The sequence below is a fragment of the Agelaius tricolor genome, unplaced genomic scaffold (assembly GCF_023055355.1).
Source record: "Agelaius tricolor isolate 1412-34295 unplaced genomic scaffold, bAgeTri1.0.p SCAF_5, whole genome shotgun sequence".
In the NCBI taxonomy this organism is placed as follows: Eukaryota; Metazoa; Chordata; class Aves; order Passeriformes; family Icteridae; genus Agelaius; species Agelaius tricolor.
Window position 1 is genome coordinate 50,554,006 of NW_027269265.1, and position 25,570 is coordinate 50,579,575.

The 25,570-nt window shown below is 38.2% G+C and overlaps 1 protein-coding gene across 1 annotated transcript in view; it reads right to left on the reverse strand.

Annotated features, from left to right (window-relative positions):
- The window catches only part of INSC (INSC spindle orientation adaptor protein), a 128,808-nt gene that overhangs the window by 49,992 nt on the left and 53,246 nt on the right, over positions 1-25,570 (reverse strand). Inside the window, exons 3-6 of the mRNA XM_071427897.1 lie at positions 9,253-9,598; positions 8,694-8,746; positions 6,966-7,089; positions 4,493-4,606 (exon numbers count right to left, since the gene is read on the reverse strand). Of these exons, the coding sequence (XP_071283998.1) occupies positions 4,493-4,606; positions 6,966-7,089; positions 8,694-8,746; positions 9,253-9,598 (637 nt within the window). The remainder of the gene's footprint in view (positions 1-4,492; positions 4,607-6,965; positions 7,090-8,693; positions 8,747-9,252; positions 9,599-25,570) is intronic.

The window sequence follows — 25,570 nt, forward strand, 5'->3', positions numbered from 1 at the left end:
TATAAGTTTTAGCAAATTTCATATAACAAATGTAAATATATAAATAAATGCCAACAATGTTGCAATTTGTGTGGTGGGGTTTTTAAAATTATTTTTCATTTCAAAATGTTGTGCTATCAGGTAGACTACATATGTCTTTTATGATGTAGGATCAGACATATGCTGAAGATGAAAGCGTTTAAATTATTGATGACAGATGAAAGAGCTCAGCCTGAAGTGTTCAGATTACAGCAGTAAATTAAAAATAGTTGAAATCATGGACCAAGTGAAAAAGTACACCCTTTTTTTAAGCCTGTTTCATTAGACTCTGTTTAAAAATATTTTTAGATTCACAGAAATTATCTATTTTTTCCTCAGCCATTTTCTCCTCAACCATTATTTGAAAGCTCAACAGGTTATACTGACTTAAAACCCTGGGCTACAATTCAGCCTTTATTTATTTTCAGAATTCTATATTTTTGTACTAGTTTTGCTTGAATACAGTAGAGAATAATAGAGGAAGCAAAGCCCTCTGTTCAGTTTAACAAAAAATTTATACCAAGTCATAGAGAATTAGGCAAAATTAACTCTTCAACATATTTTCCAGATAGACATTTTAGATCATGTCTTTACACAAATACATGGAATTTCTGTGGCATTAGTGAAAATAATAGCCTCACTTAAATTTTTTAGGAATAAAACTTATTTCTGAAATTGTAAGAAGCATTCATGTGTCTGTTATTTTATATCTAATACTACTATTGAAAGCCTAATACAGAAAGATATTTCTGAGCCTTTAAATTAAAAAAGAGGCTGTACACTAACAAAAAAGTTTCAGTCATACTTTCCCTTCCACAAAAGGATACTGATATTTCACACAAGCAGAAATTAAATTATCTATTAAAAATATAAGGAAAAACATTTGAAAAGTATTTATGTCAGTCCTAAGCCAAAGGTAACAGTTTTGTTGGGATCTTTGCTCAAATTTCATTATCAATTTGAATTTTCCCACAGTTCAATTGAATCAGGGATGATCTGATTCTCTGCTTCGGCCATAATAAGCAGAAGTTTGTGGATAAATCTAGTAATGATCAAGTGATGTTGGCACATTGCTTTAAGCCTTTTCTATGCCAAATGGGGGCCCTGATTTTGCCTTTGATGGACAGGAAGTGATTTATCACTGCATTTGTCAAGAGGAGATCTGTACTCTTTATTTTGTGCTCCATGTGCCATCACTAAGCTGTAAAATATTGACCATGAGTAATGAACCGAGAGATGTGTAAGTGAAATATTGGAGGGGTGGAAAATAGTGAGCCTGATTCCATGGCTTTTCAAAACCAGACTCCTCACTGGGATCAGAGCATTTCTCAGAATTTATTCCCCTTTTTCAAGATTCATCCCCTGTATCTTTTGCAATGATGCCAAACCATTCTATCTGACAGGGACATAAATAAACTGGTCCAGTGGGTAAACATTCAGAGGAAGAGAGGGACACTTGCTTTACCATGTGATGGACTACTTCTCTCCTATATTGGATTAACAGGAATTCAATTTTGTGGGATGCTGTTCAGAAGGGCTAGTTTTAGGTAATATAATCACCTGAAATACAATCACCAAAACTACGTGGATTGAGTGAATAAAGAGGGGGAAAAAAAAGGCAGCTAATTCTAAGGTAGAATATTTTGTGGTTTCAGCCTGAAATGACAACAGGTGCAGTAAATACTCATCAAGGCTTTGACAAAATTTATAATTAATTATCTTGACAGATGACCTCCAAAGAGATCTTCATAGTAAATAGCTGCTAGAAAAGGAACTGGCATATAAAGAAAGGAAGGCAAGATGCATTAGAAGCTTCTCAGAGCAAATGATCTGCTGTACAGCCATGAGGAATGCCAGTAGTCAAGTATTCTCCAGGGGGGCTGTTATGAGGTATGAATATCTTCATTTTTGTTCCTTTCTCCTGTACAAGCCTATTATCACAGCACTCTGTTCAGTACAGTTGGAATTGGACTCTATCATCAGTAAAATGATTTTTTTTTTTTTTAATATTTTCTTTATCACTCTATGACCTATTTATTTTAACTCATAAACAGAGTTTTACAAATTCTTCTGGTTGTTACAAATCCAAATCTATTTATAACCCATTTGCTCCAAGTAATGCTAATTTTCTTATCTTGTCCATGCTACTACTCATTTTTGTTGCAGACCTTAGGTTTGATGTCTCTGACAGCTAGTGAGAACTACTACTGGCTGCCAGGGTGAGTCAGCAGCATCATTTTTTCACAGCAGATTACAAAGTTACATGCTAAAAAAGAAAGTGTCAAAGAATGCCTGTAGGTGGAATAAAATTATGGGTGATGCTTCATCATAGACAATTTTATTTTTTTTAATATCTGCAAAATATTAGCAGGGGGTGGGGTAGAAGGAGAGAAATGACTGAAACCCTTACCAAACTGTAAAATGAGAGACCAGCTCCCATAATGTTGTAGCTTTACAACAGTATCTTGGTTCATTTTTTGCACCTCTAAGATTGGTGTGCTTTAGGGTTGTACCTTATAGCTTGGGACTGGAAAAAACCTAACAGCAGTGTTCCACAAGATCACACTTTGTCATGAAGAGTAAGACTTCAAGGATACATGGACAAATTTTTTGAATTTTGCTTTCACAGTAAACAATCTCTGGCTAGTTTTTATCAAGGATACTATGAGAGCTCTCGAGGGAAATATGGATTCAATAGAAGCTTTTGAGATCTTTGCATAACTTCAATCCTTTTTCACCCTCACAATGACTGAGAACAATTTCAGATTTTGTTGTTGTTTATTTTTTGTTAGGAAATCACCCTGAATTTTTACTGTCACAGCTAACCATTCATGTCATAGCTAACCTGAGCCAGTGCCCCTCTCTCCCTTTCTTCTTCAGAGATTGTGAAACCTGCCACAAGTGAAACTTGAATGACAGCACAAGCAACATTTATGTGTTATTCAGTCAAAAACTGGAAACTCCAAAAAGCCTGCACACAATAAATAAAAGCATATTTTATTCACATTGGGAGCTTTTGGAAAGGTGCAAGTTAACTTCCAAAGCAAGCAAAGCTCAGTGCTGTTAAGTTTCTTTGTCTGAACAGAGCTCATTTGAAATTGTGGTCTGTCACAGTTCCTCTGCCCCTCTGGTCACTGATGCTGTAACCAACTGAGGCAGTGCAGAGGGGGAAGGATAATGGTCAGCCTGGACAAATGCATTTCCCAGTGCACAGGGCAGGCAGAGGCACAGCACAGGTGATGCAATCACTGCTGTAACTTGTAGCCAAACACCCCTTAGGGCTCTTTGATAGGGGGATGCATTTCCTCAGTTGAAAACCTGTGACACACCCAGGTTTTAGCAATATATTAACTTAGTGAGTCATGAAAGTTCAGACTTCACTTCTGCTAAGTCAAACTCTTATGGAAGCCATAAAGTTACAAAAAGACCAATTTTCTTTACTTTGTTAATTCTGCACTACCTCAATACTCAGCATTTTAACATTGTTTTTGGGTACCACTGAGTGGAGCTCAAATACCAATTTAGAAAAAACTAAACCTCTCAAGCTGTTGACAGAATCCACTACAGGTTTCTGAGTCTGACTTGTTCTCAGCCTTCAGAACAGAGGAGTACCTTTTATGGTGTAAATATCCATCTAAGGGTACATCAGAAGTAATTAAATGCTGCTGTCTAACCCTGCCTCTGAGTGGGACAAGGAACTGGCACAGCAGTAGCTGGGGGAGGGAGGTTTTCCTCATTCTGCATGCCCTGTGGTTGTGATTATCCTATCCTCAACAAGACACCATGTCCCACCATTCTCACTTCTTCAAGATCCAAGTGTCCTCGAAGGTGCAAACTCTGCAGGGATTTCCAGTATCATGGATCTTGACAGAATGACTCATTTATACCAAAAGTTAGTACCAACTACTCAGTAAATGAGAACACCCACTGACAGGAGGAACTGCAATGATGGGTCTTTTGTAAAAGGATAACAATTAATGCAAAATATTAAAAAATTTACATCTTTAGTAATACCTTTAGCCTCCCCTACACACAGCTGAAGAGGTCTTGCTGTTTCTCTGCACAGTCTGCCACAGTCCATTGTAAAGTTTCTCTCCATTTCCATGGCTGGTAGTTAAAAAGTACTGTCAGGAGAGACCCTACAAAAGTTCCCAGAATTATGGAGTGATAATACCTTAGATGGCAAAAGGACAACTGCAATGGAAGCAATGCTGAGAAGCCTGTTGGAGCTGACCTACTGAAGTTGCTTGCACAGGTAGTGGGCATTATTAAATTAAAAATCGGGGGGATGTGGGCCTCTTAAGAAAAAAACCTCTAATGCAATAGTTCTGGTAGTAAACTCCATAGATTACAACTTGCAAAAGCACCACAAGAAGAGAGAAATGTAGTTTCTCTGAGTAAATTTTGTTTCTCTTTAGTGAAATGAGTTTCTTGTTCTGCCAGTCTGCTCTGGGTTAGTGCATGGATCCCTTACCTTGGCTATGATGCGGCAGAGGTGAGCTCCCTCCTGGGCAAGGCTGAACAAACTGCTGATGGCCGACTCCATCACGTACAGGCTGCCCGAGAGCTCTACCTGCCTCAGCAGGTTCTGGGGGATACAGGACACAAAAGTGGGGCACTCAGACTGGCAGCACACATCTATCACTGCATTTGAGTACACAGAACCAAGGACAGGGATATTGAAAAATAAATATTAACAGAGCAAGACAATGGGTACGTGCTTGAGAACGTGCAGTGTGGAGCACTCCAGTAAATATTAATAATAATGTTTAATTATTGTGTTTTGTCTGGGATTGAACCAGAATTTTCAGAAGGCAACCAATTTGATGTAGAAGCTGAATCATGTGGTGATACAAGATTTCCACTTTATTTATAAGAAATATTGCTACACCCTGTCTTACACTACCTTCTAAGGCTCTGGGTTCATCATTACTCCCAGTCAAAACGTTACTGACAAATAGACATTCTTATAAAGAAATACAGTTTATTTCTCCCATGTAGGAAATAGATTAAATATTTTTTAATCTTTGTAAAAAATTGTCTTGCTTTTGCATTTGTGTCAATGCAGCTTTAGAGAAGCACAGCTGTGAAAAGAACATGAAGTCCATTTCATTTTATGCTTCTGAAAACAGACATAGATTCACTAGAGTAATTTAATTCTATTTCCTAGGAGGAGGAAGGTAAGCATTTTTGCATTTAATCCAACTTTGAAAGAAATGCAAGGAAGTATCCCACATTTTACAGTGTTATTTATACAAAATTCAATTACCTTGCCTTTAAGAGGCTCTGTTCTTCCACCTTTAGCATTAGAAAAATGCTCCATAATAATGCATTAGAAAAATGCTCCATAAAAGACATAGCTTAAGAGTTCACAATTTGGTATGAACCTATCCTGAATTATATCCTGATACACTGATTAGAAAAAAGGCTCTTTACACAATTTAAGCTGAAACCTCTCACACAGACACTTAGTCTGCTTCAGAGCAGCAAACTATCCCCAGACATTGTGGTTTTATGACAGAAGTGGGCACACAGCCTGACTGAATGGCTCAGAAAACTGTTCATAAAAAAAATTTTATTAATGAGTTCTATATCCTTCAGTCACACAAATACACATAAGATGATGTGGCACCAATAATTCCACTCCCTTATAAGAAAGAGTAGGATTTCAGGTGTGTCACTAGGCGCCAAGATGCCCAAAGGCAGAAATATCAGTAGGGATGATATTCAGACTTCAATAATAAACATCCTAACAATGGTTACCTACTCACTGAATTTGAAATATGCAAAGTTATTTACACACTCCAACTCATACATTTCATGGAGTTCTCATAAATCCCACCAAAGAGCATTAGGAGGTAGCTGGTTAGTTTGACTGCAGTTCTGCAAATATATTTGGGATATTCTCACCTCCTAGTGATAACCCTTTAAAACTAGAAGGGAGTTTTCTGAAACTACCACAACGTTTTTGCCATCTTAACACATCAGGGTATGCTAGAGTTTTACCAATAGCATTCATTAATTTTGTTTTGTTACTGTAATAAATACTTTTTTAACTATTTGTGCTCACTAAGCTTCTCCTTTCCTCTTTTTCTGCTGCAAGAACACAAAATTTCAGCATAAAATTACCTCTAAAACATGGACAAGTTATTTGAGTAGAATTACATTTGAGATGAAGGGAAGGGAAGGGAAGGGAAGGGAAGGGAAGGGAAGGGAAGGGAAGGGAAGGGAAGGGAAGGGAAGGGAAGGGAAGGGAAGGGAAGGGAAGGGAAGGGAAGGGAAGGGAAGGGAAGGGAAGGGAAGGGAAGGGAAGGGAAGGGAAGGGAAGGGAAGGGAAGGGAAGGGAAGGGAAGGGAAGGGAAGGGAAGGGTCAAGATAGGTTGGCTAGACTTGCAAATTGCAATTATTTCAATAATTATTTCAAAAATTTCAATAATCTAATGGAAAAGAATTAATGCATTTGCAGCCTCAGAGTAATTATTCCATGTACTTCACAGATTCAGAATAACAGAATGGGTAAGGCTAGAAGGGACAATCAGAAGTCATTGTTTAGAGCCTTGCAAGAAAGAGACATCAGGAAAAATAAATAACATCGTGAGCCAAAAGATCATTTTGTTTGGGATTTGGGTTTATTGGAGAATTTGAGAATGTGAACACCTAAATCTCATTGCAACATATTTGAGTTCTTGATCATAAATTTGTTGAAAATTGAGAGCTGTAATTCTAATCCTCCTCTTAATAACAGAATTAGAGAATGACTTGGGTTGGAAGGGGCTCCTAAAATAATTTAGTTGCTGTCTCCCTGCTATGAGCAGGGACACCTTCCACTAGATCAGGTTTCAAGCCTCATCCAACCCAGCCTTGGATCCTTAATGGATTGTTGCCCTCAAGATCCAACAATTTTGAAAGAGCTTTTTGGTTTGGAACTTTTTAAACTATAAACTAACCTGTGCCTCTTGTGTTAAAACCAGCTCTATCAACTGGCCAAAATATTGGGCCACGGTCGTGAGTGTTTCGTTAACACAAGATTTCATGGACTTCAGTATCTCTTCATCTTCAGTCTGCAAGCACCTGAAAAGAAAGAGATGGGAAAGGGATGAAGGAAAAAAAGATACAAAAGATGATTATCAGAGGTGAGCCCCATGTTAATCACAGGATATAACTGGAATTCAGCTGTTCACAAGGACTTTGTGTCATTAGCATCATTCCAGAGTTCAATCAAAGCTTTGTCTACACAGAGTAAATACACCATGAAAGGATGGACACTACTGAATAATTTTGGGATCCCACTTTACCTCACAGAGTGCAGGCTAAATTTTGCTGCAGACGCTGTGTTTATACAGTGCAGCACTGCTCTTTTCCTATTATGCTGATAGTTTCATTCTTGGATACCTGCATTTCAACTGCTGCTGTGCATACCCACCCATTTTTCATAATCAATATTTCAGCAATTTTCATTTCTTTACCTTCTTTTTCATAGTTTAATGATAAGGATAAGGATGAAGAAAGAAATGTGTGCCCAGATGAGCTAAACAGCATAATCAAAAATAAAATTTGGCCCTCTCTACAGAAAGATACATAAAGCACCTTTACAGAGTTAGAAAAGTCATCCTGTAACCAGTGATGTTTGGCTGTCATTGAAAAAATGAGATAAAGATGGAAAACTTTAAACAATTCAAATGAAATAACAAATGCTTCCTCATAGAAACACATTCATTTGTATTGTCAAAACATCTTCCACTCAGGCAGGCCACTGTAATGGAAGATATAGCTTGGGTGATCAGCCTCTACCTGCACACAGGTTACATTTTCAGCTTTACCCGTCTGTTAGACACCTATATCAATTTTTTGTCAAAAAAAGACAAGAAAGGGGAGGTCTGATTTAGGGCAGACACTTTGGGACTGGAGCTCATTATTAAATCCATGTGTCTTATAGTAAAATATAAAACACAAATGTGAGCTCTGTGGGTTTGGCACAAAGCAATAGTGCTCCAAAAAATGTTATTTCCTGATAATTAGATGGTGCTTTTTCCCTGATGATATCCCCAAAACAGAATGACTTGCACAATGTTTAAAGCAAACCAAAAAAGAGTGATTGAATTGTGCTGGAGGAAATGGGTAACTTATGTTAGAAAGCAAAAATAGCATGAGAAGAAATACAGAGATTTTTATTTTCCAGTCCCAGCATTCTAGAGTGCAGGGACATGAGTAAACCTACAACTACAATTTAAAGGAATGTGTATATTTTTTGGTTTGATTTACAGTACATGGATATGTTCATACAGGAACACGTAGTACAAGTCTCAAACTCCAAGTTTTCACACCAGCTGAAATCCTGACTCCACAGAACTAGAAGGGAACTTTGTCAGCAATATCTGTCACAGCCAGACTTTCTCCCTTGATGTCTAAAAGTCCTGAAAAATCCACTTGTGTGTAACTTTGTGTCTATATCAGACTCTTTGTGCAACAGCAGATCCCATCTTTCACTAGGATGCAGTTTGGGTAAGAGCAACTCCCTTCATCCACCAGAGATTAACACTTGGAAAGCCTTGCAGAGTTACAGCATCCTAGTTCAAACAATTGAGGGGGTGCCTATGGATTTGTGCTTCTCATTAGAAGTTCTACAACATAATAAAACAGCAAAATTAATATTTCAACTGCAAAACTTAAGTTACCTTTCTGTGAATGCTGTAAATTCTGAACACTTGTCTATTAAGAGTTTTTCAAGCTGCAGGGAGAGCAAGAGAAAGCGGTTTTAAAGTTATATCCATACACACGACTGCTTTATAAAAATAAATAATACTTGTTTGCTAATTGAAAACTCTCTCGAAACATGATATTTCATATGAACACCCTTCATCTACTTTTCTGAATAAAACTGGTAGAGATAAAACTTAGGTTTACCAAAAAAGTAGCATTTTCTACATTTTAAATGCAAAGGAACTCACAGATGGGGTGTCAAAATACTTGAGTTCTGTAGTCCTCAAAAGCAAAACATTTTTTTCCATGTGATTTGTCAACATTATTAACATTCAGAATAGCCTATGATAAAATAGGACCCAAAGTAAGTCAAGAAGACTTCCATTGCTGAAAAGGGATTGGAAAGTCTTAAACAAGGGACCAGTATCAGTATGTAAGAACTTCTTACAGATTGTTTAAAGCAAGTTTTAATTATTACAATAGAATAAAAATTCCAAAAGCGAAAGAAACACATCAAGTAAGGCATCCTCTCACCTGGTGCATTTCTTCTGAAGAGCTCCTGGTGAAGGTGTTGTACTCGTTTACCATGGAGTGCACGTGGCAGTTGACTCTCACTGTCATGCTGTGGACCCTCTGCCACCTGTTCTTCTCCAGCTTCTGGGCAATCCTGGTCAGCTCGGTGCTGATGATCCAAGCTCTCTTCAGCAGGAGCTGCAAGTTATCACAAGTGCTGTACTGAGAGGAGAGGATGAGTTCATTTTGTTCATCCTTCTCAATGCTGATGGGCTTGGACTGGAGAATGCACATGCATTCGCAGTCTGTCATCAGCTTCAGGTCCTCCATCCATCGCTGAACAGAGTCCACCTGGATTAGGTGCATGCTGCAAGGCAGACAAAGAGAGGGAAGAATGAGGGAAAGCAAAACTACCTTAGAATAACCACCAGCTGCAGCACCACACAGCTGGTGGTAACCAGCTGTAACCACACATCACCCACTACTAGGTTGCTTGATTGACCAATTGATTGGCCAAAGCCAAATAATTGAACAAACAATTTGCTTGCAGTAAGTAACACTGAAAGCAAATTCTGGATTTCTAATCACTTTTATAGCACACACCCCACTATAAAATTATGTCTGAGAAATCAGTGGATATTAGAGATAAGTAAAAAGTTTTGATTATAGTTTTTGGGGAAAGTGTTTCTTGTAAGTTCAGAGTTTTATATGGGAGAAGGAACAGAGTTATGGGTGTGTTTGCTTGTTGTTTATGGACCTGTTATGTTTTCCTAGACACTTGGCCTATCAAGCACTTAAAATATAATGTTACCTTGCAGCACCTCTCCAAAGCCCTTCCAAACTTATGCAGCCAAACCAAGACAGTGAACAATACTGCAATATCTGTTCCCTGTCATAATCCCTGCAACTAGAGCTGGATTCTATTCCCTGATCAGACTTTCACCTTCCCCCTTTTTTCTCACTGTTCTTTGTACATTTTGCACACTGACTTCCAAAGCGCATTTTTTTACAACAAATGTGATGCGAACCAGCAAGGCTGAAAAGCTCCTTGACAAGTGTCCCCGTGACAGAAGGGCAGTGAGCCTGCATTTTGTGCCCTTGCACCCTCCAGCCAGTAAAATGTGGTACTTGAGGCAGAAGTTGCACTGATTCTGAGCTCATTTTTTGAGGCATCAAAATTTCATAGGGTCAAAATTTGAGGCACAAATTTCATAGGGTCTCGAGATGAAGATGCCTAGATTTTTTTTTCTTATAAGGCACCCAGATCCTAATAAAAACATTTTAATCCTCACCCCAACCATACTAAAATTTTCCAAAGAATTGAAAATAAAAGGTAAAGAAGTTATTAGATTAAGTGAAAGCAAGAGAAAATGGATTTAACTATTTTTTCAAACTTCTTTTAGTATCCTACAGTTAATATGACAGATTAGTCATAGTAGATTGTTGTCTACTTTCTGGATACACATGCAGATTTTATGATACTATGCCAGAAAGGACAAAAAGAAAAAGTCCCTATTCTTTTAATTCAGATACTGATTTATTTTAATATGTAGCAGTAACATTCTGTGCTGTTATATAAAGCCTTACTGCTAGAATAAAATCTGCAATCACATTAGCTAAGCTAAGGAGGACCAGGTGGAAGCCCTTTTTCAAATCTTGTTTTTCCATTTATACCGTGAGCATCAGCTGAACTCCAGAAATCTCCTGCCAGACTACTCCAGTAATATTCCATAAATAAACAAAATATATTTACGTATACAGGAAAAGGAGGCTCACCTCAAGTATCATTTCATGTAAATTGACAGCAAACAAGATACAAGAGATCAGTTTCATTGATTCAATCTCCCTTTTCACAATATATTATGAAACTACTTTTAATTTTGAACTTTACGGGCTACTGCTATTTAAGGTCTTTATTTCACTCAGCTCTGAATATTGTGTAATTGCATTTCATGATTGATTGAGGCCCACTTTCTCTTTGCTATGTGTAGTCTCCTTATTGCCTTTTTGGATCTGAAGCAAGGTTTCCTAATAAACAAAAACAACAACTTTAGAAGTTTGAGACCATGATTTATAACAATGTGCATAGTTTGCATGCAGAACAGGATAAACTCATTCGACACAGAATAATGTATCTTTCATTTCCAAAGTGCACTGTGATGATTAATTAAACTTCTGTTTAGTAAGTAGAAATAAACTTCTACATTATAAATTCCCATGGACAAAAATCTAGAATAGAAAGTTAGTGAGGAAAAAAACAAAACAAAACAAAAACAGACAAACAAAAAACCCCAAGAAAAAAAGTAATTCATATTTCCTTTAGTCCCAAAAAGCCCTTCTTCACTCTAAGGAGGAGAAACAGAGGAAATAAGATTTGCACAATGAAAAAAATAAAAAAGCATGGATGTTAAAGAAACTCTCCTTGTTTGCTTCTGTTCCTACTAATTGCCAGAAGTATAACTGTAGAATGTAGGATATTTTTTCACTGAAACTTAATATTCCTTAACTGACAAGAGCAAAAAATGATACCATTCATCTCCTTCTAGAGGACCATAGAAAACTATCCCTGCTTACTGTTAGCTTTTCTGACACATTGTTGTTTAAATTAGGCACACGCCATTATCGCTCAAATGAAATACATAAATTATTCACCTTCATCCAAATCTCACTGTATGTAAAGAAAATCATCTTAAGCATTCCACAGATGAATTTGTATACTCATTTTTACATATTAAAATGAAGAAAGCAAAAAAGTGTGATCATCCCTAATTAGCTGTTAAGAATCATATTCCAGATGGCATTTACAGAGCTCAAATAACAAGTTGGAAATTTCCATTTTGTCTCCCCATTACTGAAAAAAAAAATCTACGCCTACAAAATAAAAACAACCATAATGGTTCAGACAAAAAAAAACAAATAAACTCTGTTTAGCCCATTATCCTGGTCCCAACATGCCCATTAGGAGATGCATAAGGAAAGATTATAAGAAGTGTGGCAAGAGCTGAGCAACCCCTCCTTCCCATCTTCTGGCAATTAGTGGTTTAGGAACTTCCTCAGCCAGAAGCTGTGTCTGAGTAGGATGTTTTTACAATTCATGAAACAAAAGTAGCCATTAATCCCTTTTTGAACTCAGTTAAACTTTTGGCCTTTGCAACATCTAGTGGCAGTGTCTCACATTGTTTATTTTTTTTTGTATGAAAAAGTGTTTCTTATTGTTTATTTTAAACTTGCTACCAGGAGATATGAACACAAATACTTTAGTTGCTATATTCTAAGAGACAGTGTAAATGAAATGATGGTTCTGTATTCACCCTCTTCATGCAATTCAGTATTTTGTTTGCTCTACCCCATCTTCTCTAGGTTGTTTAATTTCCATGGTATAGAAACTCAGTCTATCTAGTCTGTCCCCTATAGACAGCATTCCAACCCTCTGATCATTCCTTTCTCTTCCCACTTTTTCCCAGTTTCCCTATGTCCCAAGATGTAATGGGGAAAACAGGACACAATATACAAGATTCAGGTAAATTTATGCATTTGAAACACATTTTCTTTACAGTCCCTATTTTCCAACAATTCTTAAAATATTTTTTTTACTAAAGTGTTTTTCAAAGAGCTGTTTCATCTTTACCTTTCTGAAAATACACTTATTTTGATTTCAGAATCTTTTTCACGAGTGATAATAAATAATGTATTCACTATACATGCGAAGAAAGAAGTTGTGCTTCAGTTCCCTTTACCTCCTCACATGTACTATTTTATGTTCATTAACAGATTTCTTCTAGTATTTTACAGTTTCATATTGTCCTGCTTTTATAACTATTTTTTCAGGTATTAAATACATTAAACAAGATTTGCCCAACCATAAGAGACCTTACTTGTGTGATTTGCCACAGTTCTCTCTAATTCAGCAAAAGTATCTGGTTAACTGGCTAAGACCCTGATGTTTATAGAATCATAGAATCATTTAGGTTGGAAAAGACTTCTAACACCATCAGGCCCAACTATGAACCTAGCACTGCCAGGTCCATCACTCAATCCTGTCTTTAAGTACCACTTCTACACAGCTTTTAAATACCTCCAGGGATGGTGACTCAAGCACTTCCATGGGGAGTCCATTCCAGTGCTTGACAACACTTCCAGTGAAGAAATTTTCCCTAATTTTCAATCTAAACCTCCCCTGGGTTACTTTGGGGGCATTTCTTCTTGTTCTACCACTGGTCATTTGGGAGAAGAGATCAGCCCCCACCTTGCTCCATCCTTCTTTCAGGCAATAATAAAAAGAGATCTGTTAATCCTCAGCCTCCTTCTCTTCAGGCTGAGCACCACCAGCTGCTCCTCACAGGACTTGTGTTCCAGACCCTTCCCCAGCTCTGTTGCTCCTCTCTGGACTCTCTCCAGCCCCTCAATGTCTGTCTTGCAGTGAGGGGCCCAGAACTGGACACAGCACTCGAGGTGTGGCCTCACCAGTGCCCAGCACAGGGGACAATCCCTGCTCTGGTCTGTCACGCACAATATTCATCCAAGCCATGAATGGTCACTTTCTCCAGCAGAATGCTGTGGGAAACAGTCTCAAGGTCTTTCCTGCAGTCCAGGCAGACAGACAAACAGCTGCAGCCTTTCCCTCATCCACTAAGTGGGTCACCTTGTCAGAGGAGGTCAGGTTGGTCAAGCAGGACCTGCCTTTTCTGAAGCCTTGTCAGATCCCCTGGTTGTCCAGATGTGCTGCATGATGGCACTCAGGATGACCTTTCCATAACCTTCCCTGGCTCTGAGGTGAGGCTGACAGGCCTGTAGCTCCCTGTATGCACCTTGTGGCTTTTCTGGAAGATAAGTGTCACATTGGCTAAAAACCCACTGAGCACTTCTAGCAGGACCCCCTCAGTATTCTTTCGTAGACCCCATCCATCCTGTAGACTTTTGTCATCATTTCCCCTTGAAATATGGGGGCTTCATTCTGTTCCCTGCCCATCTTCCATCTCAGGGGGCTGAGAAGCTGCAGAACAGCTGCTCTTACTATGAAAGATTGAAGCAAGAAGGCATTGGATGCCCTGAGCCTTTTCTCCTTTCACCATGTTTTCCCCCACATCTGATAAAGAAGAGGTCCCCCTTAGCCTCCCTTTTGTTGCCAATGTATTTATAGAACCATTTTTTATTGTCTTTTACAGCAGTAGCCAGATTAATTCTGGTTGGGCTTTAGCCCTTCTAATTTTCTCCCTGCATAACCCATGGCATCCTTGTAGCTCACAAAAGTGGCTCTCCCTTTTCAAGAGGTGATAAACTTGCCCTTTTTTTTCCTGAATTCCAGCCAAGGCTCTCTTTTCAGCCAGGCCAGACTTCTTCCCTGCTGGCTCATCTTTTGGCAGCACATAGTCCCAGCCTGCTTCTGTGCCTTTAGGATTTCCTTCTTGAAAGGGAGATGTATAGATACACAGATGGATAGTAGCTACCCACTAGTTAAAATTACTGAATTTAGTATGCCGTGGCATATTGACAAAAAAGCAATTTATCTAGACTCTACATTATAAAGGCAGCATTTAATATAAAAACAGTTGTAAAATAATTCAGTGCAAAAAGAAAATTCAAGAGAAAGTCTCCAATATTCCTTAAAAGTCATTCTGTTTTAATTGAGGTTGTAAAGTATTTGACACAGTTTTCAAGAGCACTCAACTGAACTTGACTAAGAAGCAATTTGAATACTCTGAATTCTCGTGTGCTTTCCAAAAAACATAGTCTTTAAAAAATTGTGTCATTTGGAAAAAATCCTCTGGTGTCACTGGCTGAGGCCAGCTTAGAGCAACAGCCCATTAGAAGTGTGTTAGTTCAAAAGATGTTTGGACCTTGTTTAATAGAGATGTTTCTGTGCTGCACAACACATTGCAGATAAATTTCTTCCTGGGTAAAGACATTAAAAAAATACTCCTATTTTAAATATCTAAGAGACATATGATATTCAAAGCTCTCTTACCAGCATTTCTCTTCTCCCTCCTCTTCTTCTTTTTTTTTTTTTTTTGCTACTTTCTATCATCTCTTAAGTAGTTCGTTAACTAACAAATTAAGATTTTTAGGACAGAGAAGGTGGATTGATATCAAAATGATTGATCTCTCTCATGTTGATGTTACATGAACACAAAAGTCAAGAGTTAATGACTAGATCATCTGTTTAAAATTTCCATCTTGAAGCTCTTTACCACCATTTTACTGGCAGCATGCACACTTGTGTTTTAAATTGCAAATGTTATCATGAAAAAGAGTTATACCTCCAATTTAGCACTGAGTTTCACTAAGTGCAAAAGTTTCATGTTTTATAACATTGTGTCGAAGTCGGAGCTGATCAATTCATGTGAATAATTCCAGTGGTCATATTTATAAAGTGTAAAGACTTCTGCTCAGTCAAATTATGTTTCCAAGGCTTCTTAGCCTTTTTATCCATTTTCACCTAATATGACAGATTTATTACCAATGCTAATGATAGCATTTAGTACTGCTTCCAGATAAGCCTATGGTGAAAGTCAATGCCAAATCTTACAACTGTGTGCAAATTTATTATTCTAATTAGTGGTAGGTAATTAATTGGCAACAAACAACTTATTGAATGAATTTCACCCCCTCTTTGAACATAAATAATCTCTAATTTTTTCCTAATTCATCTTTTCAAAATTATTCATGGGTATGCAATATAGCCAGGGCCAATTTCCACATCAATACAATGGCCAGCAGAGCTCAACTCTCAGTGGAAGGAGAGAGTGAAGAGCCATAGAGACAGTGCTCATTTTTCTTCAATTGCTTTACATGATATTAATCACATAAAAGAGCCCTGTAGATACACAATATTGCATTTGCACTGATTTGGGCAAAATTTTGTAGAGCTAGCTGGAGAGATAGCTTAAAACACACAGAGTAGCTTTGAGGCAGATAAGAATCGGATTCCTGTTTTTTAAGTGAGTGCGTTTACTGTGTAGATCATTCCTAAGGTAATAGAATCCTACAAATATTTAGGGTTTGTACTCAATGCAGCAAGATAAAAGTACAGCCAGATGGTTTGCAGGGTATTCTTTTTCTTTTTCCTCTTAATTTTATCTACTTCTTTTCCAATAGGACACTAGCAATCCAACCTCACTGTGACAAAAGGTGACTTTAGTATGAATTATTTAAACCTTTAGAACACAAGGATAAAAGCTAGTTTCTAGGTTTTAAAAAAGTTAACAGGCTATATTGAAAGGGTTATTTTAATTAGCCTCAATGATTACTCAAAATTGTTACAGTTACCAAAATCTGAAAACTTCCCCAATTTAGTCAGTATAATGAATAATGCAAAATTACTCAAAGATCACCACTGTAGAAAAGTCTATAAGGAAAGCAAAAACACAGTAATCGCTTGTAATATATAAGATATGATGTGTGAACTTACAGTTGTTCCATCAGGCCTCTTTTAAAGGCCATATAAATAATTTAGTGTTAAATGCTGCACCAGTGTTCTCCTCAGATCTTTACATTTTTCTGAGAAAGCCTCACTGTAAGTTGTCCCTCTAAAGATGTCTGGAAATATTATACCAGTCCAGAATTGCTGGCACACTGCAGAGCTTAAGGAAGTCACTCTGTAAAACCACAGCCTAGCTAAGCTTGCTGATTAGTTCATGTAAAGTCTAGGATAAACTTATGTACTAATTTTCTGTACATGGGCATAGTTAAGTAGGTCCAGTCCTGTCCAACCTCCATCAGCTGAAGGGATACTAAGGCAATGTTCAAGCTGGTTTTGAGGAGTTTTACTTCCTGCCTGGCACATTAAGTTGCTAAAACATTAGTTATCTTGACAAACACACAAGCCACTGAGCTCACAGAAGTTAAAGACCACAGTTAAAGAATATAATTTCCTGAGAGAAAGGAGGAAAATTCAAAAAAGCCCCACTATCAGCAAGTTAATGGCATTGTAAGGCTGTTAATTAGCCTCTTTTCAGGCAAAGCTGAACAAAACATGGTATTATTGTCACAATGCTTACCATCCAAAATGTCTGTTGAATTTGTACTTGTATAGTATAATTAATTCATACTAAAAATGAATATTATTGCATTTCCAGTGTCATTTAAGATAGTAAACCAAGGAAAGCTTTCAAAACAACCAAGTTTGTTGGACCCTGTGATATTGGCATATTCAGATTGAACAAACTGTTAAGGACTCAAATCAGACTTAATGAGCTTTGATCCAATTTAAGGAATCCACCAGACTTAGAAACAGGCAATTATAGCCACTCTAAAATTTGGACATGAGGGATGGGGCAAAAAATAATCTGCCAACCCAGCTTTGTGAAGGATATTGGTTTGTAAAGGATATTGGTTCTTTTGATCAGCATGTTACCTGATGATTTGTTCTCCAGTGCACAGACAAAAATAGTACTGAAGATGAAGGATTCCATGACTCAATCTCTTTGCAAATGACAGCCTGAGTCTTGCAAAAAGGTGCAGCAATTATAGTTTTCCTGAGAGATGAGACAGCAGAGCTGAGTGAGTTTAGCTTTGTGCACAATGGCAAAATCCGTGACTTTTGACTTCATTTAGCCCAAAGTAAGAGGAATGTGCCTCATGGAACATTGCATGACAAATCTTCTCAGAACTTCCTTGCAGATTCTTCCAGGAGTTTAAAATCTGACACAGTGACTGAAGCACGATGATAATCCTGAGGGGATGTTGCCATCAGCACACGTTTAAATTGCAGATTCCTGAGTACACACACAGTTCTCACTCCCACAATTACCAGGGCATGTTTCCTGTGTTGTGAAGGAGAAAAGTGAACAAGGCCAGCAACAGGAGAGAATGTGCTCAAGAGAGCTCACCCTGGCTCACTGCTTCCCTGGCTCAATGCTCAGGCTACACTTGTAATTGAAGGAGACAATATTCCTCATGGCCTTATAAGATTATGCTACAAGAGAGAGACACCTGGCAGGGAGGGAGAACTAGTAATGAAAGCGAAAAGGAGAAAAACAACACTGGACATAATTTGGGGCCACAGGCAGTGGAAGTGCTCAGACACAATCACAAGCAATGACTAATTTGGAGACTAACATGAGAGTCCATGAAAATAGCACTAGTACCTCATTGAACGTTGTTTTTTTCTTCCTCCAAATCTGCCTTAATTTGTAGTTTAATAACAAACACTACAGCTCTCTCTGCCTTATTCAAAGGAGTTATGACATGCATTATGAGCAGCAGCATTAGCCCTTCACCTTCTACTATTTACTCATTTAAGGTCCTAACCCTTCTGATTAAGTAAAGCCTGGATTACTTAATGAAGGGAGCAACAAGCATTTTACAGGGAGCTATGAGATCAGTATCACTCAGGAGACTAGAGAAATTTGGAGACCCTTGTTCACATCTATTATACAGCAGCTCCACCTAAAACTGTCAAAAAAAGGTGAGAAAAGGACAGTCTGATGTTAGCTTTTCTAAGATTCCCATCAGAATATTAACCCTTCAACAGACAAATTTAAAATATTAGAAGTAGCAACACAGTGTCACAAATACTGGAATGAGAAGGTAAAAACACTTTGGGTGGTCTCATTCAAATAAGAAAGTAGGCTCCAATCAAACAAATTCAGTACTTGTGCACAGGTTTATATGTTTCTGTAGAAGCCAGAAGATGGAAAAGGAAATCTATGCCATCAAACCTACACATCTGATACTAGAAGCAACCAGATCAGATGACTTGCTCATAAATGGCTTAAAAATCACTCTAAAAATAATTTAGAGGGCTCAAATATGTTCTATAAAATGGCTATTCTAGAATCACAGTGGAAGTTTGGTTAGAAGTTTCTTATTTTTAATCTGAATTTCTTAAAAGCCAGTTCATTCCCATTTGGTTTCATCTTTCCTTTTAAACAAGATTTTATCTTTGAATGCATTTCTAGAAAGCAAGCACATGTTCCCAGCTTCTGATTTGCAAGACTTGACAAGCAAAATTCTTCAGATTCCTTTTATGAAACTACGTCCTTTCCAGACCTCTGCTTTGAATAAATTTGTAGTTCCTGTAAAATTAATTTTTTACTGAAAGACTTGATGTCATGCTAGATAGAAAACAAAGTCTAACAGCAATTTTGAGTGATACTAGTTCGACCTTATCTCAGCCAGAAATCTCATTTCACACAGCCTAGGACTGAGCTTCCTGCTTTCATCACCACATCTTACTGGCAAAGGCAGTCACAGTCATCTCAATCAGCCAGCATATATAGGTCCTCCTCCTATTCTGTTTTCCATAGAATAAACTACAGGTTGTTGCAGACTTTCTTGTCCCCAGCCTCCAAATGCATAACATTGATATTTCTATTACTGCCTCCTTTTCTTCAATACTTCGAGCTCACTTCTAATTGTGTACTTTCAAAAGTACCCTTTGTCATTGCCCCTTTGTCTAATTGCTAGTTTTTTGTATTTAATGGTAAATACCATGTATAGAATCACTGAACTTCCTTTGTTTAGAGGGAAAGGGATAAATTAATTTTGTTTGCCCTAGAGAATGATAGATTATTCGTTATTATGCATCTTTGGCAGGTCCATGTATTGGCATCTCATTTCCTGTTTTATTCCAAACCTTTAACTACTCCTTAGTAGAAGGTCTTCATTTTGCTTTCCAATTAAATCTTATTCCACCCTTTCTCACTTCTTAGACACAAACATTTCATGTTGCTATTTTACACTTGGAGTCACTACAAAATTTTTTTAGTAAGTTCAGCAGCTTAAATAGAGTAATTTTCCTGCCTCTTTTATATTGTGTTTTGCTTCTATCTCAGATGCATTCCCTTCTCTTTCCATTCACATTGCAGTCAGAACTAGATGGTTAGTGTTCCTGGATGCTTTAATTTTCTTTTGTGCAGGTGTTGAACCTACAAAAGCCAGGCTAACTGAAGGTTTAAATGCAAACAAAGCAGGTTCAATAATTACAACCAACAGGAAAAGCCAGACTCACACCGTACCTCCACTGCAAGCCACCTCTTGAAACAGCAAAGACTCAGGCTATACTATCACTTTGTCCATCATGCTTTGCCCGTGATGGCATTGTACTTTATCACAAAACATTTGAGGCAAAAATGTTTTCACAATATAGTCCAGTATTTTTCAACTGAAAATGGGAATTCTGAGCCACCTTGCTATAAAGCATATTTCTGTGGAACAGCTGAAATGTAATGGGGCATTGGCTTCTGGGCGATAATCATGGATACCTGAGGATTGTAACATAAGCAGTAAACATGAACCACCAACTTAAAATTAGGAAATGTAGTTCCAACACTCCTTAAAATTGAAATTAAATTCCTCCTCTGTCTTCGGTGGACTTTGGATGAGGCTTGGGTGTGTAGCACTCATGATTCTTTTGACAATGCTTATAGTAAATTCCCCAAGGGCAAAGAATTTTAAGAACAACATAATCCCAACACTGGAATTGACAAGAGACTAGAAACTGACTGAAAATGAAATTAATGAAGAATGCTCTCAGGAACCTGACAGCTTAGCATCATCTCAAAGGAGGTGGTGGAGTCACCATGCCTGGATGTCTTTAAAAAAAGACTGGATGTGGCACTTGGTGCCATGGTTTAGTTAAGGTGTTAGGGCATGGGTTGGAGTCAATGATCTTTAAGGTCTCTTCCAACCTAGTCATTCTGGGAATTCTTTGAAAGTTAAAAAATCGGCCCCAGAATCTGTGGTTCCCTAGGATTCCAGTATTGAGCAACTCCAGGATTCCATGACCCTGGAACCCAACCGCTCCAGGAGTGTCTCCAAGGCAAAAAGAGCGGGTTGGAGTCAGAGGGAGGTGCTGCAGCACAGCTGCACCCACTGTTCAGAGGCACCTGCTGGTAAGTGAGCTCCCACCAGCCCCGCAGGTTCAGGCAAGGTCATACCAACATCTCTAGGCCTTCAGTAACAGAGGGAGAGACTGACAAACTCTCTCTCTTTTGAGATTTAAAACTCATGTGAACAAGTGACAGTGTGTGAGCTCTGTAGCAGCAGCTCCTTCACAGAACTTCATCATTCCTTGCCTCCCAGCAGAGGGTCCTGCTGTATCCAGCCTGTCCTGAGCCCCCTCATTGGCCTGCACCAGCTTGTTAGGCCCCTCTTCTCCTCCTGCTGCTTGGGGGACTTTGTTTCCCCTTTCATTTCAAAATTCTGGACTCCTCTCTCTTCAAACATGGCCATTTCTGTTTTGCCTCCCTGTGTGCCACACCTTCCCCCTCATCTCATGCTGATGGAGCCTCTTTGGGCAGCTGAGTTTGGAACCTGCAGCAACAGGCCCGCACTGAGGAGCTCCTCTGGCCTGCAGCTTTTTTCAGGGCTAGAAAGGACATGAAAGCTTTTATTCCAGTGTGAAGCTTCTTTTTCTTCTTGAGAATCTGACTCTTGGCTTATTCCACCTTTCTTTCTCTTCCAAGGAAGGATCTGCCATGGCAATCTTCTGGGTACTCCTTTTGCTGATGGCAGCTGTTGACATCAACCAGCTCCTCTTCTCCTCTGAAGAGAAGGGAACTATTCATGAGAAGGAAAGAAGGGAAGAAATCCTTCAGAAGTTGAAGGAGCAGGAGGAGAGCCTTCAGCTGCTGTCCTCACACTTGAAGAAGGAAATTGCAAACCTGGAAGGCGGACAGGAGGCTGTGGCAAAACCTGCATTGGCACTGGATACAAAGATCCAACAGTGGATATGCAAAGTCCTTTTCTTGGCTGCCATCACGCTGTTCAAGCTCTGGGGATAACATTTGCAGGAAGTCACTTGTCAGCACAGTGGAGAAGGAGAGACTGACACAGTATTCCTGGGGAAAGCATGGAAAGGAGTGGCCTTCCCTGACAACACTCTTTGTGCTAAATTGGGGAATTCGCATCCACATGGACAGAACTCTAGCAAATCTGTACTTACAAGGATACTGGTTCCATTACCTTTGAAATTACTTCAGTCCACTAACAAAAACTTGGTGCTTTAATGTATTAAGACTTGCCTCTTTTTTGTATCAATTGTTATAAATCCTAGGGTTCTGTAAATGAAATAAAATGGATTAAAGCAAATGAATGAATTTATCATAATTGTTTGCTTGCAACCAAACAACTTCATTTCACCTTTTGACTCTGGCATTGTGCATTGCTAGTACAGGCCAAACCAAACACCATGGAAATAGAGACCATGTTTGCTAAACAATACTATGGATGTGCAACACAACTTTACCATGCTAAATGGATGGGAACTTAGAGGAGGAAGGTGGTTCAGAAAGAGGCTATAGATATTTTGACTGGAAAGCAGGAAAAAGTAGTTTAGCACTGTTTATATATCCAGCAATAATGCAGACAGTTTTTTGTTTAGAATGAAGTCTTTTACTGGCATCCAATGCTGGCAAGAAAGATAAGTGTAAATAATAAAAAAGCTTACTTATGTTTAAAGCTAATGACTTAAACAATGATGACAAACATTCCTAATCCAAACATTAAATCTCAAGACCATACAATTTTAGGAAGGAATTTTAGGAAATACTTTCTTCACTGGTATCAATAGATTCTCCTACCCTTGGCAGTTAAAAAAGGATTTCACTCCTTGAACATATTAATGGAAATTTGAATGCATAGTGAATTGCTGTGAAATTCCAGAGTTTGGAGGGTGCACTGTGGGATCCAAGGAAACACTGCCCAGGCATGGTGTAGATTGTACATCTGTTTAAACAAAAGATGTTTAATGGGATTATTTCCAACTTTGATTTCTTTCCATTCCATAAGCAGTGCTCTTCACAGAATTCACTTTTCCAGAACAAATACCATCATTGTACCAAGATGGCCAGAATGGTGCAAGAACCACCACCCAACAGACAGAGGCACCCAGGCAAATCCCTTTTTTCCATGGGTCTAGACTGACCACAAGGTTCAGTAGCATAATATGCCCTTCTCAACATTTTCTGAGTAACTCTTGTCAAAGGTTGTAAGCTTTGTGCTTAATTTCATATCAGAAAGTGCAATGCAATATTTTTCTTTTTGCCCTACTTATCTATACAGACTCGATGGGCTGCTGTGCACAGCCAGACTTTTATTTGCTGAATTTCTTAAAACTTATGTGGCTTTCCAGGCACGAGTATGGTACTCAGAGCAAAAGACCAATCTAATGGATACATTCAAGAAGAAATTTCAAAAGCTGAGCTCCTCTCTTGGCTTTCCTACTAATATTCTGAGAAATTTTATTACTTCCTGCCATCCTCCTCTCCGGCTAAACTCTCTTCTCTTCTTAGCCTAAGTGGCACTTCCTTGGTTTTACACTGAGCATTGCACACAGTGTTCTCATCTTGATTGAAGCTTCCAGATGATACTGTAACACAAAAGTGGAGAAAGGCAAAAAACTAAAATTTTTCCAAGCAATTCTGAGAAGCGTTCTGAGGGCCAAAAAGGTAAAGCAAAAAGGAAATGAATGGTTATTTTTACTACTGTAGAGTTGCTTTTCAAGGATGGACAACAGCTGAAGTGTGAAGAATGCCTGAACTAGAACACTCTCATTAAAATATAAAATCCAAAGCAATTGGATTCCATGACCTGAAATAGACAAGAGTTCAGGAGGGTCCTTCACAAGACTGAATGAGGTGAAGAAATAAACACAGCCTGGTTTCCTGGCAAAAGTAAAGATGAGTGGGTTAGGAATCCCACGGATTGCTCCTTCCTGGGAAATAATTCATTAGTGAGGACTTTTCACCTCACTGCTGTTCACAGCAACTCAGAATTATCAGGTGTAAAAGAGGAGCAAGGGAGGGAGAAAATCTGGCTGACATTGCCCAGGTGTCAATCTCCACCTTCACAAGAGAGCAAGTGAAAAGAATTACAAACCCCTGAGGATAGAACCGAGTGCCTTTTACACAGACCCAGAGAAAAGATAATAAGGATTCCTTCTTTTTCCCCCTTCTTAATGAGTAGAATGAAACAAAATATCTATTTATTCCTCTTCATTTAGCAAGAGCAGGGTTTGGATCGCTATCAGTGAATTTCTGGCACAAATGAGCCAACTAACCATGATTCATAAGGGCATGCAGGCTCCACATTCTGCAGTGCATTACAAACAGAACAATGATGTTTTCAAAAAAAAAAAAAAAAGCACATCATTCTGGTATCATTCCACAAAAATAAGCCAATTATCCCTCCTTAATTATTTATTTAGCAATAAAAAATGCTTAGTGGCCATCAAAGAACCTGGAAGACAGCTAACAGAGCACAGAAGTCTAGTGAACACCATTGTTTAGCAATAATACATGCCAGGTTCAATGAATTGGCCTCTGGCACCAAATATGAATAAATGGATGTTTTATAGGAGTACAATCTTTTGCATTTAAAAAAAAACAATTAAAGGATGAGTGGAACTAGGTTTTTGTCCTCTTATAGTCCCTTATGGCACCTCACAGCACATCAAGCATTTTCAAATCAGATTTTAAAATATATCTGAAATGGAAGCAAGGAAATATTGCATCATATTAAGTCTGCTATTGTCATCAGCTTTAGCTAAAGGAATTTATTTCATACAAATTACTGTGAGATAACAGAATTTCCACACAAATGGAAAATACATGTGTGAAACACACTCAAAATAGTTACTTATTTGCTGAATATTCTTTTAGTTTCCCTTTTGCAGCCTGTATTATGAGAGTAAGGTCTTCATGGGAAAGAAAAAGTTCTGTGTCTGTCTGATTAAAAATCTTCTGCTGCCATCATGTGAACAGAAAATAAGATAACTGACTTCACTGTATAGGGAAGCAAATAAAATAGATCCAGTTTTCTATGTGATTTCTATGTGATTTCTATGTTCTACTGTTATCCAAAGTACAAGGATAAATCAATTTAGCTTTATTAAAGGCTTTTCATAACTTCATAAAATTTTCAAAGCACCTGCTCAACTGCTTTTCAAGCTTCAATTGTCAAGCAAGATGTACTTTCCTGTAGCTGCCATTAATACAAAAAGTTCAGGCAGAAATCTCAGCACTAACTTGGTCACATTGTTTGCAAGCAAAAAAATGTGTTATTTAGATTCCACTTCTCACCTGACACCTGTTCCTGGAAGGACTCAAACAATGCCCTGAAAGCCAAGTACTTAAATTTAAAACATCTTACAGGCTTAACACTGTATTTTGGGCCATCTCTAACTTGGAGGAAAATGTAGTTTCCTTCTCTAGTGTCCCTCTCCCCCAAAATTTTTATTTCACTAAATTCATTCTTAGACTGAACATTATCCAACTAAAAGAAAAGCAGCTGAACCTTCCTTCGGAGTTCAGGAGACAAGATCCAATCATTCAATTCCTACCTGGGGAAAGATTAATCATTCCTCTTCAATATACTGCAGAAATTAATAATTTGAAAA